The 16,239-nt window shown below is 34.5% G+C and overlaps 1 protein-coding gene across 1 annotated transcript in view; it reads left to right on the top strand.

Annotated features, from left to right (window-relative positions):
- LOC148942135 (uncharacterized) overlaps positions 1-6,845 on the top strand; it is a 55,378-nt gene extending 48,533 nt beyond the window's left edge. Inside the window, exons 6-7 of the mRNA XM_089103240.1 lie at positions 216-422; positions 6,690-6,845. Coding sequence (XP_088959366.1) covers positions 216-422; positions 6,690-6,845 — 363 coding nt within the window. The remainder of the gene's footprint in view (positions 1-215; positions 423-6,689) is intronic.
- Positions 6,846-16,239: the final 9,394 nt, after the last annotated feature.

Below are 16,239 nucleotides of genomic sequence, written 5' to 3'. Positions count from 1 at the left end.
ACCACGCTCTTAAACCTCCTAAAGACCAGAATGTGATTTGAAAGACGGAATTTTTTTTTCTCTTGTGCAGTGCTTTGATCTCATTTCACGTATTATTTACAGGATTTAGGCAATGTCTAATCCAAAACCCACCAAAGAATAATGAAAAAAATTAAAGTTAATTTACTTAAGTAAATTAGTTTTTACCCAGCTCAGCTTTATCTTGTTATTTTAAGAATCATGACCAAATCGTAACTACCCAAGATGTTGGCCTTTCTTTGCGATGCTCTTACACTCTAAAGAATTACACAGTATCAAGCAACTTAGAACTAGCCATTAGTGGAAGAATACCTGCACTGAAAGAAGAAACAGCTGTAGTGCCTGCACCTACAGTAAGACTTCGAATCACTGGCAGAAACGGAGAACAAGTTGCTTCTGCACAGGTACTTTTTCTGCTTCTCCTTTTACAACCTTCTAAGGAGTTTCCATTTATGTTGATTTTCTTTTTATTAATACCTTTTTTTCTGCAGAGATTGGCTAGGATTTGGATTAGCTCATAGCAGGGATTCCATTTGGAGGGGGGGGGGGGCTTTGAGTATGTTTTTAGTAGGTACTGCACAGTTAAAACTACACATTTGTAAAAACTTTCCCTTTTTTTCGGGGGAAGGGGATTCAAATTTGTGTTGCTTCATGGATATCATAGGTAGTATATTCTGAAAATTTACTTTGGCTGCGTATTCGTTTTAAATGTGGGAAGAGATTAATTTTGGGCGTTGTGTATATCCCTCCACAAAATAGTTCTTATAATTGAGAAAATACTTGGTAAATTTTAGATGATGAATTGTCGCTAATACATGAAAGTTATAGTGATTTTGAGTACGTTTTTATGGGGGATTTCAATGCTTATACCGGCGTTGAGGTTGAGGTTCCAGATTTATTAATCCCATATTTAGGGGATTTGGTCCCAATTTGTTGTAGACTACCGCGAAGTAATAAGGATGAAAATAGAAAAATAAATGTTTGGGGAAGAAAGCTCCTGGCGCTTTGCGGGGAACATGGTCTGATCATTGCGAATGGAAGTTTTGGAAATGATAAGGGTCTGGTCGAGTTTACTTGCCTTTTGGGCCCAGCTCCAAGTGTTGTAGATTATGTGCTGATTAATACGAAATTTGTACCTGAATCGATTGATATTGATGTACTAGATTTAGTTGGATCCGATCATAGAGCTATTAAGCTTAAGCTGAAGACTGGGAAGCTTCAGGATGTTGTTCCTCGAGTTAGAAATTTATCTAATGGGGAGCTTAGATTAGAGGGCTTAGGAAAAAGAATTAGATATGATTTAAATGATAATGATTTTGAAAAATTTAAAAGGGAGCTTATGAAGTTGCATATAACAAATAAGTTGAAAGCGTTAGAAGAAGATGGAAAAGATATACATGGTATAATTATGGAGTTAAATTAAATAATATGCAGTTGTGCAGCATCGTGTAATCTGAATAAAAAAGAAAATAAAAACGAGAGATATTTTGATTTGGAGTGTAAGTTAATGAAAGAAAAGGTCAGATATTTATTTAATCTTTTAAAATAATGTGATAAACCTGAAGAAAAAATTTTAAGATTAGCTGAATATAAAGATAAAAGAAGAGATTATAAAAGGTTAATTAAAAGGAAAAAAAAGAGTTTGAGATTAAGAAGAAACTGGGTATTGCAAATTATTTCAGAAATAAAGATTTAAGGAAATTTTGGGGTTATATGAGGAATGATATTGGAAATGAAAAAGGAAAGACACAGGTGGCTCCAGACGCCAACTCATGGCCTGATTACCTAGAAAGCATGGAAGGTGATTGCACAGAATTACAAGAGGTAACATAACACAGAGATGGTTGTTTATCCCACGAAGGAACATGATTATGATTTAGTAGGGGAAGTGAGTAATGATGAGGTCAAGTTTGTATTCAAGAATTTAAAAGGAGGTTCGGCTGCGGGTGTCGATGGTGCACCAATAAAGTTATTTAAGAATTTTCTTTAAATTTTTATGTCGATAATTGTTTTCCTTTGTAATAAGGTGTTAACTTCAGGACAATGGCCAAATGAGTGGAAGAGATCATTGCTTATCCCGCTTTTTAAGAGAGGTAACCCTAAGTTGCACATAAATTATCGTTTAATAGCGCGAGTCCCTGCTTTAAGTAAGATAGTGGAGAAAATACTAGATACAAGGCTTTCTAAATGGCTACATAAAAATAATATAATACATGAACAAAAAGGAGGTTTCAGAACAGGGTACAGGACGGTAGATACAATATTTCTTTTAAGGGCATTAATTGATAAATACGGAAAGGGAAAAACTTGTCTTTATGTGGGATTTCTGGACCTCCACAAGGCGTTCGACCGTGTCGACAGAGAGCTATTAAAGGATGCCCTGGTTAGAATTGGCCTCCCTCATTTGTTTGTGAGGTTGATAGTGAGTATGTATATTTGTGTGAGTGGAATCATGTTAGTTGGTAACAGGTTTTCTAGGTTTTTTAATATTAAGCTGGGTGTAAAACAAGGCAGCACTCTTTCTCCTAAATTGTTTAACATTTTTGTAAATGATGCTGTTGATTATCTAGAGAATAGATGGGCTCCGAATATTAGTCTAGGGACCCATAAACTATCACTACTATTATTTGCAGATGATATTGCTTTGGTGGCTAGCACACCGCAAGATCTGCAGACGCTTTTTAGTCTTATAGATGATTATTTGCAGATGAAAAAACTAAGGCTGAATGTTGAAAAGAGTGAAGTTGTTATTTTTAAAAAATGGAAAACAAGTGGCGAAGATAATTATAAATTTAAATTTAATAATGAGGAACTTAAAGTAAGTAAAAGAATAAAATATTTAGGATTTGTTTTATCGGAAAATGGAAGTTTAAAGATTCATGTTGATGAACTAATTAATAGAGGCAAAGTGACCATGTCTGCAATTCTTAGAAATCCGACGATAATGGGAATTAAAAACCTAAAAATGCACAAAAGAATATTTATTACTAAAATTTTACCAGTATTAGAATATGGAGCGGAGATTTGGGGTGGAGAAGCGGCACACAAGTTGGAGTCCCTCCAGCTCCAGTATTATAAAAGACTGTTTGGATTACATCAGATAACTCATTCACAGGTTCTGAAAGCTGATATCGGCCTGTTTTCGTTAAAACTACGTAGGTCTATTTTGATGCTTAGATTTTGGTTGAAGATCATTAGGTGCAATGAAGACAGAATAGTAAGTGATGCTTATTATCAGATGTTGAGCTATGATTCGAAAAAGTCGTGGCCATCCCAAATTAGGTCATTACTAGAAAGTGTGGGAATGGCTTACTTTTGGAATGACGGCCTTGGTTCCCGTGATCTACCAACAAATTTAGTAAGCCAGGTACAATTTATCTTAGAGGATTAAGAAATTCAGTATTGGCAAGGGCTGGTTTTAAATTCTGCTATGTTGAATCATTATAATGAGGGTAAACCTAGTTTGGAGAGGAAATTTATTTTAAATTCAATTTACCGGCTATGATTTTATGTCGATTGATTCAGCTTAGGGCGAATTGCCTTCCAATCCAGAGCAGACAAATGGTGTTCGACAGGGGGATAGTACATCCTGATGGTCGGTATGTGTGTCCTCTGTGTAGGGATGAGGACGAAGATTTGGACCATTTTCTCCGAAAGTGCCCGGTGCTCTCTGATTTAAGGGAAAATTACTTACATGGGATTGTTTTGCTGCTTCCAAATATATTACAAAGTAGTAATCCAACCACAATATTTCGTATTGGTGCGTACATAGATAAGGGATTAAAAATAAGGAAATTTTTTTAAAATTAATTTTTATTAATTATATGTAATTAAAGTTTTTTTTTTTTTTTTTGTTTTGTATTTTACCAGAAGGTATTTTTCGCTATGTATTCATGTTAATGTGTGTTTGTAATTTGCTCTGTTGTAATTTTTCTATTTTCATATTTTTTGTGTGTATATGGCTCTTGGGCTTTTTGAAATACACGATCTATCTATCTATCTATCTATTCTATGGACCGTATAATAATTTCCCTAAACGTTCCTAACGTTTTACGTTGTATTACACTTTTTGTTTCGTTATCTTCATTTTTTAGATTGAAGATTAACTTTAGACAGTCGAAAAATAATCGTACTATAAGAACAAAAAAAGAAGATGATTCGTATTATTTGAAAAATGAATAAACTGTATAAGCAGCACATTACCGCCGAGATAAACTGGTCTCAGAGTGCAGCAAATCTGAGCATCACCAAGCAACATTCCTATAGAGCGGGTGATCGTAAAAACCTGTGGGAGGGGTGGTTTGGTCATATATCAACAGTTTTAGTGCCCATTTTAAGGACCAAAACCGATCAGGAGACCATCTGACACCCCTTAAACGCCCCTGACGCCTTCCCTTCCAGCCACTCATGGCATCTGATTAAAATGTGAAGATTGGCATTTTAATCAAAACGGTCGAAATGCCCAAAACGGTTCCTCTGCGGTGATGAGATTAGTAAGTGTCCCGGAGTCACAGTTTATAGAATTAGCAGTATGATCTTTCCCTATCTCACCCATTATAAAAACCCGGACCGAGGTGCAAGTGCTCCAGAGAACCTATAAACATAAGCGACATTAGATCTTTTCGCGGGTAGACAAGCCAGATTTCTCTTGAACGCGAAACTTGGCTTCAACGTTGGAACACTAATTTTGAAGAAACTAATTTTAAATTAATTTATTCCAATACATACATGAAAATCGGTAATTAGTAGTGCAATGTTATTATTAGATGTTTTTAGGAATTAAAAATAGATTTCGAAGTTTCAAGTTGGTTTCAAAGGCATTTTGAGAAAGTTTCTGCCAAAATACGTGTTCCAGGGTAATTGGACCGCTGATGGCAGATCAAATGAGATGAGCTGTTTGTACGCGCCGATATAAATATACATATATATGTATATATATATATATATATATATATATATATATATATATATATATATATATATATATATATATATATATATATATATATATATATATATATATATATATATATATATATAGATATATATATATATATATATATATATATATATATATATATATATATATATATATATATATATATATATATATATATATATATATATATATATATATATTTATATATATATATATATATAAATGGCGGGCCAAATGGCCGTTGCATACATTGGCATAAAGCGATGGCATTTGATTATGATATTTGGTGCTTCGCATTGTTGTATAATAATTAGAACCCAAGTCCTAAAATTGGTCACAATCAGGAACCCTTATCGCTATCTAAATTCAGAAAGTGCAAAGATTTTCAAACAGAGGTGTTTATTGTTTAAACTTCAGGAAAGGTCTGCCCATTTCATAGGAAAACATTGATTGAAAACAAAATTAGTCTTATCTAGGCTCTCCGCCAAAACAGGTAACTAGATTTTTCAAATATCACAGGAACTACAATCTGAGAAAATAAATATCACGACGTGAAAAAAAATTTATAAACTATCCAGTTGCGGATCCAGAGGGGGGGCGAGGGTTACCCCCATAAAGCAGTCTAAAGCAGTGTAATTTACCTAATTAACGCAAGTTTGCATTAATTAAACTTACTCCTAACGTAAGTTTGTCGGATCAACCTACTTTGCGCCCCCTCCCCTAAACAAATCCTGGATCCTCCCCTGAAACCATCACACCTATTCCACCAGTTATTAGAAGAGAAACAAATTCCTTACTTTCACAAATTTCATCAATCCCCCGCCTCCTTTTTTACAAAATCCTACATAGGCCAATCATTTGAGTCCACTGTATGTAAATAATAGATTAAGTCATAATTTGTATATAAATTAAGTCATACCTGTGAGATGGGACACTTGCAAACCACTTGGCTGGCTCACCAAGTTTTTTCTGCTTTCGCCATTACGAATAATGCACGTTGCAACCATTTCTCATTGAGTCAACACACTAACCCGCTAATGCAGAAAGAAGTGGGAGGAGCTTTTTGTTCGCACCGAGAACGAAGACCAGAAATGATCTGCGATAAGCTTACTGGATAATTATATGAACTGTGGTCTACAGGAAGAACAAATATTTCAAACATTTTCTAGAATTTTGGAACATCGGTTACGGAAACTAAAGGGCGTAATATAAACCCATTTAGGTTTGTTTTTGAGGGTCTTCAGAATTGAAAATTATTCAAGAGGTAAATTCCCTAGTACTTATACAACGAAGGGAAAAGGTGAGGACAAATTTGTGTGCTCAGTGAAATCCAGGACACACTCGAGAAATGAATTTAGGTTAATAATAAGATATACCAAAACATGATAAAAACATAATATTTTAATTTATATAATAATATAGTTTGGGATACATATTTGCAAATTAGGGAGGGGGGTAACTTAACCTAACCCAACCTAACCTAACGTAACCTTACACCCACCCACTCCCCCCTAGTGTGCAAATATTTAGCCCAAATTATACAAGTCCAATGTATTCTGTCACCCGTCATTTGTCTTTGTCGCTATGAAACCGGTTATCTTGGATCTTACATTAAGCACATTTATCGAGTGTTTTCTGGATCGTGCGTGAGTATCCAAATTTCCTTAGAGTTATCTCCGCCATAAACTGAAAATCAAAAACTCTGAGAATTGAAAATCTTTTTATTATCCAGAGATCGCCAAAATCAGAGACGGCGATTGTATCCATTACCTTTGTACAGCCAACTAATTTACAAAGGGTAGTTCTTGTAGAAAAATATAAATTGATATCTTCAGAAACAAATTCTGCTTATGCCTCTGTCCATGAAAAAGCAACTCAAAATTTGTAATTAGAAAATACGTTCCATTCAAATTCACCTGTTTTCTTTTCTCTTTGACCAGATCAAATCTGTTTGCGTTAACATCTGTGGATGTAATCTACTGAAAGGTAACCATTCTTTTTCTCACCTGGTTTACTTTCTAGAGACTTTGCCAGAGACGGATATCCATCAACATTGTCATGTGAAAAATTGCACTTGTAGTGATTTGGAGACATTTCTACAAAGTTATTTGAAGTGGCCTCTAGTGACCTTAGAATTGGCATAAGAAGTAGCCTAGTGGCCTAAGAAATTAGATGAGGGAATTAAGTGTATTAGATATTAATATTAGGGTAATAAGAGGATATATACAAATTGAGAATGAAAGATCCCTATGTTGGGCAGGAATAACAAAAAAACTGTTTGGCATATCATATGTCAGACAAGAAGATGATATATCTCGTAACCATCACGCAAGCTAAAAAGCTGTAATTTGTTTTGTGACTTCACCTTAAGTGGCGTTCACATGCGTGTCTAGTTAGAATCCCATGTCTACATACGTGTCTAGCCAGACTTCAATGCCTAGGCAACGACCGTTCACAAGTAAAATTCGGTGCTTAGCTAGACAAGCTAGACAAGGCGCTTGGCTAGACTTTGAATTCTAGACTCTAGAACTCAATGTCTAAGATTTTCGATTACAGCCAATCAGATCATGTGAAGTTCCACTATTTTCATCATCTATATTTGCATTTTTAAACTGAAATTTAATATTTGTTTTCTCATTAATTGATTTTTTCATTTTAGGCAAACATGCAACACCAGACATAATAGTGAAGCACACTAAGGCAATTGCTTGGCTTATCAAATCCATTATTTTGTGACAGTAAAAATAGGGATTATAATTTTTAAAGTTTCGCCAGCATAAGTTCTCTTGATTGGCTAGAAATGACAACTGTAATTTGTTTGAAACTAAGTTTGTAGTTTTAGCTAAGCACCGAATTTTACTTGTCAACGGTCATTGCCTAGACACTGAAGTCTGGCTAGACACGTGTCTAGACATGGGATTCTAGCTAGACACGCATGTGAACGCCGCTTTACGAAACTATGCGTATTTAAGAAATACCTTAAAAATATAGCTTCCATCAAACAGTTTTTGATAACGAACTAAAGGAGCAACTCGGCCCAATAGTAATCGAAACTCTAAAAACGGAATTTTGATAACGAGTGACGCATCAAAAGAATTAACTTTTATGCTGATTACAAATATATAAAATTCACTAAATTTAATTTTTACAAATCAAAAGATACAAGCCTGAGAAAGTTTGCCTGATTTTTGAAAAAGGTATGAAACCAAAAAGGTTTAAACCGAAAAGGTTTAATGAAAACCGTAGGCTACCTTCAGATTCAGCACATTAAAGAACACATAGCAAAGAACACACTGCAGATGTCTCAAGCTCCTATTTACAAAAATGTGGAATTCAGTATTTTTTACTTGAAGAAAGATATGGATTCGCGTGTGCTTGTTTATTTTGTTGTTGTTTTTCGCCAAGGGTGATCGTGTTTCACCAATAGTCCTGAAAGATTGAGAGGGATCATTTAAATGGAGATCAACAGTTCTAGGGCTTTTATTAAGTAACCAAAAATACAGAAGTGCAACAAACCCACCCCGCACCCCCTGTCTACGCCTCTTGTTTTCCCAAAATCATCTGATGAGAATTTCGAGACAGCCATTTGATCCAGCATATTTCAAAAACCAAAAAACTACGAGTTTGGGGATAAAAAACAAACCTCCCACAGACCCTGATGAAAGGACTGTAAAATGTGCAATTTACACATTGTTTATATATAGTATTTGTTATGGAGAAACATATAGTATTTTTTTTGGGGGGGGATAATTCTCTCCGAAGTGGCATAATTTTCCACGGGGATAATTTTTTGTTGGGAGCAAATTTTCCAGGGGAAACTTTCAAATGAAAACTTTACACGGGCGGGGATTTTTGGGTATGGTTTGAAAAACGGTCAGAAATTAAATAAGAAAAAATAAGCTATTTTTCAGATGAAAGTAAGGAGAAAAATTTAAACTTAAAACTAACAGGAATTATTTCGTACATGAGGGGGGCTGCCCCTTCCTCAACCCTCGCTGTTTACGCTAAAGCCTGACTTTTTGTCACCATTCTTTATTTGTGAAGAGACTGCTCAAACAAAGCGGTAGTTGAATTTGAATGAGAAGTCTTTCTTAAGAACTTGCGACTTTCAAACAGTTCGTGGTAACGAACTGTAAGTAAGGAGCGACCCGGCTCAATGGTAACCGAAACTCTAGAAAACGGGTTTTTGATACCAATAGATACATCAAAAGAATCAGATTTCAATGCTGATTTCAAATATATAACTTTCATCAAGTTTAGTACTTCCCAGAAAAAGTTACGCGCCTGAGAAAATTTGGCTGATTTTCAAAAAAAGAGGGAAAGACCCCTAAAAGTTATAGAACCTTAATGAAAATCACACCATCATATTCAGAGTATAACATAACCCTGCTTTAGAGGTTTAAAGCGCCTATATAAAAAAATTTGGAATTTTGAATTTTTTGCCAGAATAAATATCCCGTTAGCGTGTTTATTTTTTTTTTTTTTGGTAAGTTTCCCCAGTGGTGGTCGTTACCCACCAGTTGTCCTATGAAAAAGTTGGAGGGCGAATTTGAACCGAAAATAAAAGTTATATTTCCCATTTTAAATGACCCAAAAAAAATGAGGGCAACAAGGCCCCCTCCCACGCTTATTTTTTTCCCAAAGTCACCCGATCAAAATTTTGAGATAGCCATTTTGTTCAGCATGGTCGAAAATATGATAAATATGTCTTTTAGGATGACTTAATCCCCGAAGTTCCCAGAGGGAGGGCTAAAAGTTATGAACTTTACCCAATGTTAACATATAGTATTGGTTATTGAGAAGTATACAGAAGTTTTCAGGAGTTTTTTTTTCTGGTAGTGGGAGGGAAGGGGGGGTCGGTGGTTATGTTGGAGGATCTGTTCATGAAGGAAGTTTTCATGGGGAAAAGGAAATTGCCATGAAGGGGGCGCCGGACTTGCCAGCATTATTTATTGGTTATTGGGAAGTATACAACCATTTTCAGGAAGGATTTTTTCTGGAGGGGGGGGGGCTAGAGGAGGGGGTTGCTCTGGAGAATATTTCCTTGGCGGATGATTCTTGCGGGAAAGGGAAAGTGCGATGAAGGGGGTGCCAGATTTCCAAGAATTATTTAAGAAACGATCAGAAATTAAATTAAAAAAAAACCAAGTTTTTTCAACTTAAATGTAAAAAGGAATATTAGAACTTAAAACGAACATAAATTATAACGTATGTGAGGGGGTTATCCTCTATGTCAATACCTCGCTCTGTACGCTAGAGTTTTTTTTTAGTGCTTTCAAAAGAGCTATCTATTCTAATTAAACGGCCTTTGTGATTCAGGGGTTTTTTAATCAAATTTTTTTTTAACTTTTAACGTAAAGAGCGTGGTATTGACTAAGGGGAGAACCCCTTCATATCCGTAATAACATATACGTAATAAAAAAACAATAAAAAAACAAGCGATACGGCTCAATAGTAATCGAAACTTTTAAAAACGAAATTTTGATGTCAATAAATGTATCAAAAGAATGTGTTTATAATGCTGATCCTAAATATATAAATTTTATTAAGTTTAGTATTACTCATCAAAGGCTACGAGCCTGAGAAAATTAACTCGATTTTTTAAAGAGGGGGGAAACATCCCCTACAAGTGAAAGGATTTTAATGAAAATCACACCGTCAGATTCAGCGTATCAGAAAACCCTATTACATAGGTTTCAAGCTCATATCTGCAAAAATCTGCAACTTTGTATTTTTTGCCAGAAGAAAAATATACGAATATAGAAGTTAGTTATGTAAGTTAATTTGTAAAGACATCCATTTATCAAAAGAAAAGTAAATTTTTTATGCAAATAAAAGCTGCATTAACTAAAAAACGATTAGAAATTAAATAAAAAAAACAAGTTTTTTAAACTGAAAGTAAGGAGCGACATTAAAACTTAAAACGAACAAAAATTATTCCGTATATGAAAGGGGCTGTCCCCTCCTCAACGCCTCGCTCTTTACGCTAAAGTTTGACTCTGTCTCACAACTTTATTTTTCAAAACAATAAAAAACTTTAGCGTAAAGAGCGAGGCGTACCCTTATCAGGAACCCTTATCGCTATCTAAGTTCACAAAGTGCAAAGTTTTTCAAACAAAGGTGTTTATTGTTTAAAGTTCAGGATAGGTCTGCCCATTTCATACGAAAACATTGATTGAAAACGAAAATAGTCTTATCTAGAAAATAAATATCGTAGAAAATAAACATCACGACGTGAAGAAAAAAGATAAACCATCCAGTGGCGGACACAGAGGGGGGGGCGAGGGGTGCCCCCCTATAGTAGTCTAAAGTGGCGTAATTTACCTAATTAACGCAAGTTTGCATTAATTAAACTTGCTCCTAACGTAAGTTTGTCGGATCAACCTATTTTGCGCCCCCCCCTGAAAAATCCTGGATCCGCCCCTGAAACCATCACACCTACTCCACCAGTTATTAGAAGAAGAAAAAATTCTGTATTTTCACAAATTTCATCAACCCCTGCCCCTTTTTTATAAAATCCTACATAGGCCGGTCAGTTGAGTCCACTGTATGTAAATAATAGATTAAGTCATAATTTGTGTATAAATTAAGTCATAATTGTGAGATGGGACACTTGCAAACCACTTGGCTGGCTCACCAAGTTTTTTTCTGCTTTCGCAATTACGAAAAATGCACTTTGTAACCATTTCTTATTGATTGACGAAAACTCACTAACCCGCTAATGCAAAAATAAGTGGGAGGAGCTTTTTGTTCGCACCGAGAATGAAGACCTGAAATGATCTGCTATAAACTTACTTGATAATTCTATAAACTGTGGTGGTAACGAACTGTAAGTAAGAAGCGACGCGGTTCAATAGTAACCAAAATTCTGAAAAAACTGAATTTTGTGTAAATAGATATATCAAATCAATCGGTTTATTATACTGAATTCAAATACATAAGACTAATTCATTTTAGTGTTATCAAGCAAAGGGTACAAGCCTGAGAAAATATGGCTGCTTAACGAAGAAGGAGGGAAACACCCCTAAAAAATCAAGAATCTTATGAAAATCAGAACATCATATTCAGCGCATCACAGAACCCTACTGTAGAGGTTTCAAGCTCCTATCTACAAAAATGTGGAATTTTGTATTTTTTGCAAAAAGAAAGGTCACGGATGCGTGTTTACTTGTTAGTTTTTTTTTCAGGATGAACGTATCAAACCAATAGTCCTAGAATATTGGGAGAAGGCCCATTCGAAATGAAATTTAAATTTTCTAGTGCCCTTTTTAAGTGACCGAAAGTATTGTAGAGCAACTAGCCCCCTTCCACGCCCCTTTTTTCCAAAAAATAGTCTGATAAAAATGGTGAGATAGCTAATTTGTTCAGTATAGTTAAAAGGTCCAAAAACTATGCATTTGAAGATAACATGACCCCCATAGCCCCTGGGGATAGGTCTTTAAGCTGCAAAATTTGCCCATTTTTTAATTATAATATTTTTTATTTGGAAGTAGGCTATACATATATTTGTTGGAGTGAGGGAGATTGGGCTTGGGGTAGTTTCCATGGTGAGAGTTCTCCGTGGGGAGGGACATTTCCGGGTGTGAACTTTCCAGGGAAAAATTTACACTGAGGGGATTTGACAGAATTCCCATACGATATTATTTTTATATGTCTCACTTTCTCTTTGCCAACTCAATTTTTCATGTGGAGATGTTCCTGTGGAATTGCCCAGGGGGATTTTTCAGTGGGTTTGAATCTCCAGGAAAAAATAACACAGAAGGAGTGACTTCCAGAATTATCAGACAAACTATTAGAAATTAAAGTCTTTTTCAAATGAAAAAATGCCAAGCAGAATTTTTCAGGCTTAATTGTCCGCAAGAAATTTTGCGGAGGGGGAATTTTCATTGAGCATGAAATTGCCAGAGCTAAATTTTAAGGGAGAAAATGAATTTTACGTGTAGGGAACTTTCCAAGGAGGAATTTCCTGTGAGGGGAGAGAATTTTTTATGGAGGATGAGCCAGATTTACTGGCATTATTTGAAAAACAATCAATTAAATAAAACAAACAAATTTCTTCAACTAAAAGTAAGGAGCAACATTAAAACTAAAAAAGAATAGTAATTGTTCCGTATATAAAGGGTTCCTCCCCTACCTTTTTATTACCTTTGCTCTTTACGCTATAGTTTGACTGTTTGTCCCAGTTTCTTAAGAATGACTTCTGAAACACAGGGGCCGTTTAATAAGAATAGGAAGCTTTTTTTAAAATGCTAATAACCTTAGCGTGAGGAGCAAGGTAATGAGGAGAAGGTTAACCCCTTCATATACGGAGTAATTTCTATTTGTTTTGAGTTTTAATGTTACTCCTAACATTCAGTTCAAAAAACTTGGTTTTTTTTTGTTTTTTTAATCGGAATCAGATATAATTATCGAAATATTTACTTATATTTATTGCATTTAATTTAAGACGGTTGTTTAGTTACTTCAAACTACTCTATGCTCACAGGATCACACATGAAAAAACTTTTGCACTTCACAGCTTCAAGAATGAATTGGGTCATTCAGGTGTTTTTATTTTAAACAATAACATTTCTAGGTTGCGTATTTCAAAATGTGCGAGTAAGTAACAAATTAATGTATGAAAACAACTTAAAAAAAAACCAATTGGCAATATTTTTCAAATTTTAAAATACTTTCAGGAACAAACTAGTTGAACATAGCGTACAGAGTGCTGGAATAACGTGAGTGGTGGCTCCCCTTTTCAGGGTAGTAAGCATGCTCCACAAATCTTTTTCGATTTACCCGTCATTATAGCATTTCTGGGCATTAATTCTCGAAAAATAGTGGCAGAGCCAGCATTCCTAGAAACTTGAATGGGACTCTCAGATCCCGAACATCATTCTTGTCAACTTTCGAGTCAATCTCGCATTTTTGGAGCATACTCGTATTTAAAAAAAAATATATATATCTCAAAAGTTTTTGACAGCGCCTACCTTACCATCTTCCCCTATGTAATCACCTGGCCCTAGACTACAAACAAAAATTAGTTGATTTTGTGCATTTGCCATTTTTTGTGGGGGGGGGGGGATTTCTTATCAACAGTTGGTTCATAAGGCCAAATAATGCAAATCTGAGATAAAACAAACAAAAGTAGCAAACCTTAGTATACATCTTAGAACCATACCTTGAACCATTAGGGGGGGGGGGGCAGCAATTACTATGACAGTGATTATTTTCTATGGGAAGAAAGTGAATTGGGGATCAAATGGTATTTCAGTTGGATGTTCAATCCAGCGATTCCCTACAGGTATTCCATCTTCTGCTTAGTTGCGTCTACGGCTCGTACTTAATTCTGTACGTGCACCTCAGATCATTCGAAGACCCAAATGACAGAACATATAGGTAAAATTAGTATGGTATGAAAAGCATTTTCATTCTGTCTAAAAGCTTGCGTTGAATGAAAAATATTAATAAATGACAAGGAAAAATAAGGAAAACTGTGTATATTTATCTGCCAAAAAACTAAAATCAAAATTCCATGAGAATATTGCTTTTAATTTAAGAGTCACATTCAAGTTTCTAAGAATGCTGGCTCTGCCACCATTTTTTTTTTCTATTTTTTTTCTTCTTTTAAGAATCATGGTTCAAAAATTCAAAATGATGCGAATGTTGACGAGAATACTGTTTTAAATCTAAGACTCATGTTCAATTTTCTAAAAATGCTAGTTTGGACACTTTTTTTCAGACGTGTGGTCTAAAAATGCGACAATGATGTGTTTCGCTTCTAAAATGACCATGAGAAAGGTGGAAGACAAATTTCACCCTGTTTTAGTGTATAATATAATTTCCATTGGTCTTAACTTTCAACTTTGCCTTTTTTTAAAATAGTAGTTTTGTTTTTATATTTTTTGTTGAAATTCGATTTATTGGGATGAATTTTATAATGATTGTTGTTGTATTTTTAAAAAGGCTTTTATTAAATAACTTAGAACATCTTAGCGAAAGGAGTGGGTGGGGGATTTTGGCCGTTTGGGAGAATCTATGATCTCCTGAATATATAAAATAATCATTGTTGGGTCTAATCTTTAATGTCTCTTTTTATTTTAGCCTGAAAAAAGGAAACTTAAAAATTTGCAGTGAAAAATGAAATTTGGAAACAAAACTTTTGAAATAACTTGTGAAAACTTGTGAATTTAAATCAATGAAAAGGGTTGATTTTAGTATGTGAAAATAAAGGCATTTTTTAATCAGAAAAATCGATATTGAGTCTTCTAGTTTGTTATGTTTTTCCAAATTTGACAGAGGAAGGCCAACAACAATATACAACAAAATATAACTCTAAACCATGAAAAATATAAATAGTGTTTTTTTTTTTTGAAGGCCGCATTGCTCAAACCTCTTATTTTCATGTAAACTTTCTTGACTCTGGACGGCCGACGTTAAGCTTCACAAATAAACAATTACAACGACGCCAATTGAAATGAACGGGGAAAAGATTCTCGGGAACTTTATTTCCAACTTAAAAATTGGTTCTTTTAAATTCCTCCCGATGGCCAAACCAGAAGGAGTAAAAAAGAACTTGATTTCTTTACATGAATATGACAATTCAAAGGTTTTTGACAGGATAGTGATAATGTAATCCTGCGTTTAATAAGATTCCCAAGCTACAAAGAGCCAAAGTATATATTTCAAGTCAAACAATTAATCTGTATCATAATAACAAAATTTAATTCAAGGTAATGATAAATCAGTTACAACCTTCCAGTCGAAACAATGAATACAACAGTAAGAGAAACATACGAACATATATTGATATTAATTTTAAAATTTTTTCCAAAGACAAGTTTTAAAAAGAAAAGTAAAGAGCTCCATCAAGCCAAGAATGAACAGAAATTAAGACAAATATTCTTTCAAGCGTAAAACTACCATAAAAATCACTATCAATAAATAAATGGAACTCAATACGAGCAGAAATTACAATAAATAGCCGAGTCAAATTCAAAACGAGCAAAAACATACATGAGTAGGGCTGATAACCCTCATGCCTTCTCAAGACCAGAATATAATTTGCGCTTTACTGATAAACAAAACAACAAAACAAAAAAAAGCAAAAAAGCAAGAACAACAAACAAATGACCGTGGATTGTCAGTTTAATTGACACATACTAACAAATGTTCCATAAGGTTTTGATAATTTTTTGTTTATGAAAGTAAGAAAAGTAAATATATTTCAAAGGTTTTTTTTTTGCAGCAAAGCACAAATTTTGTTCTGGTCTTGAGAAGACATGGGGGTTATCAGCCGT

This window comes from Artemia sp. Qi Xiang Cuo, chromosome 17, assembly GCF_049724085.1.
Source record: "Artemia sp. Qi Xiang Cuo chromosome 17, ASM4972408v1, whole genome shotgun sequence".
Lineage (NCBI taxonomy): Eukaryota > Metazoa > Arthropoda > Branchiopoda > Anostraca > Artemiidae > Artemia > Artemia sp. Qi Xiang Cuo.
The sequence above is the reverse complement of the archived record's forward strand: the minus strand, read 5'-3'. Positions and strand labels throughout refer to the sequence as shown.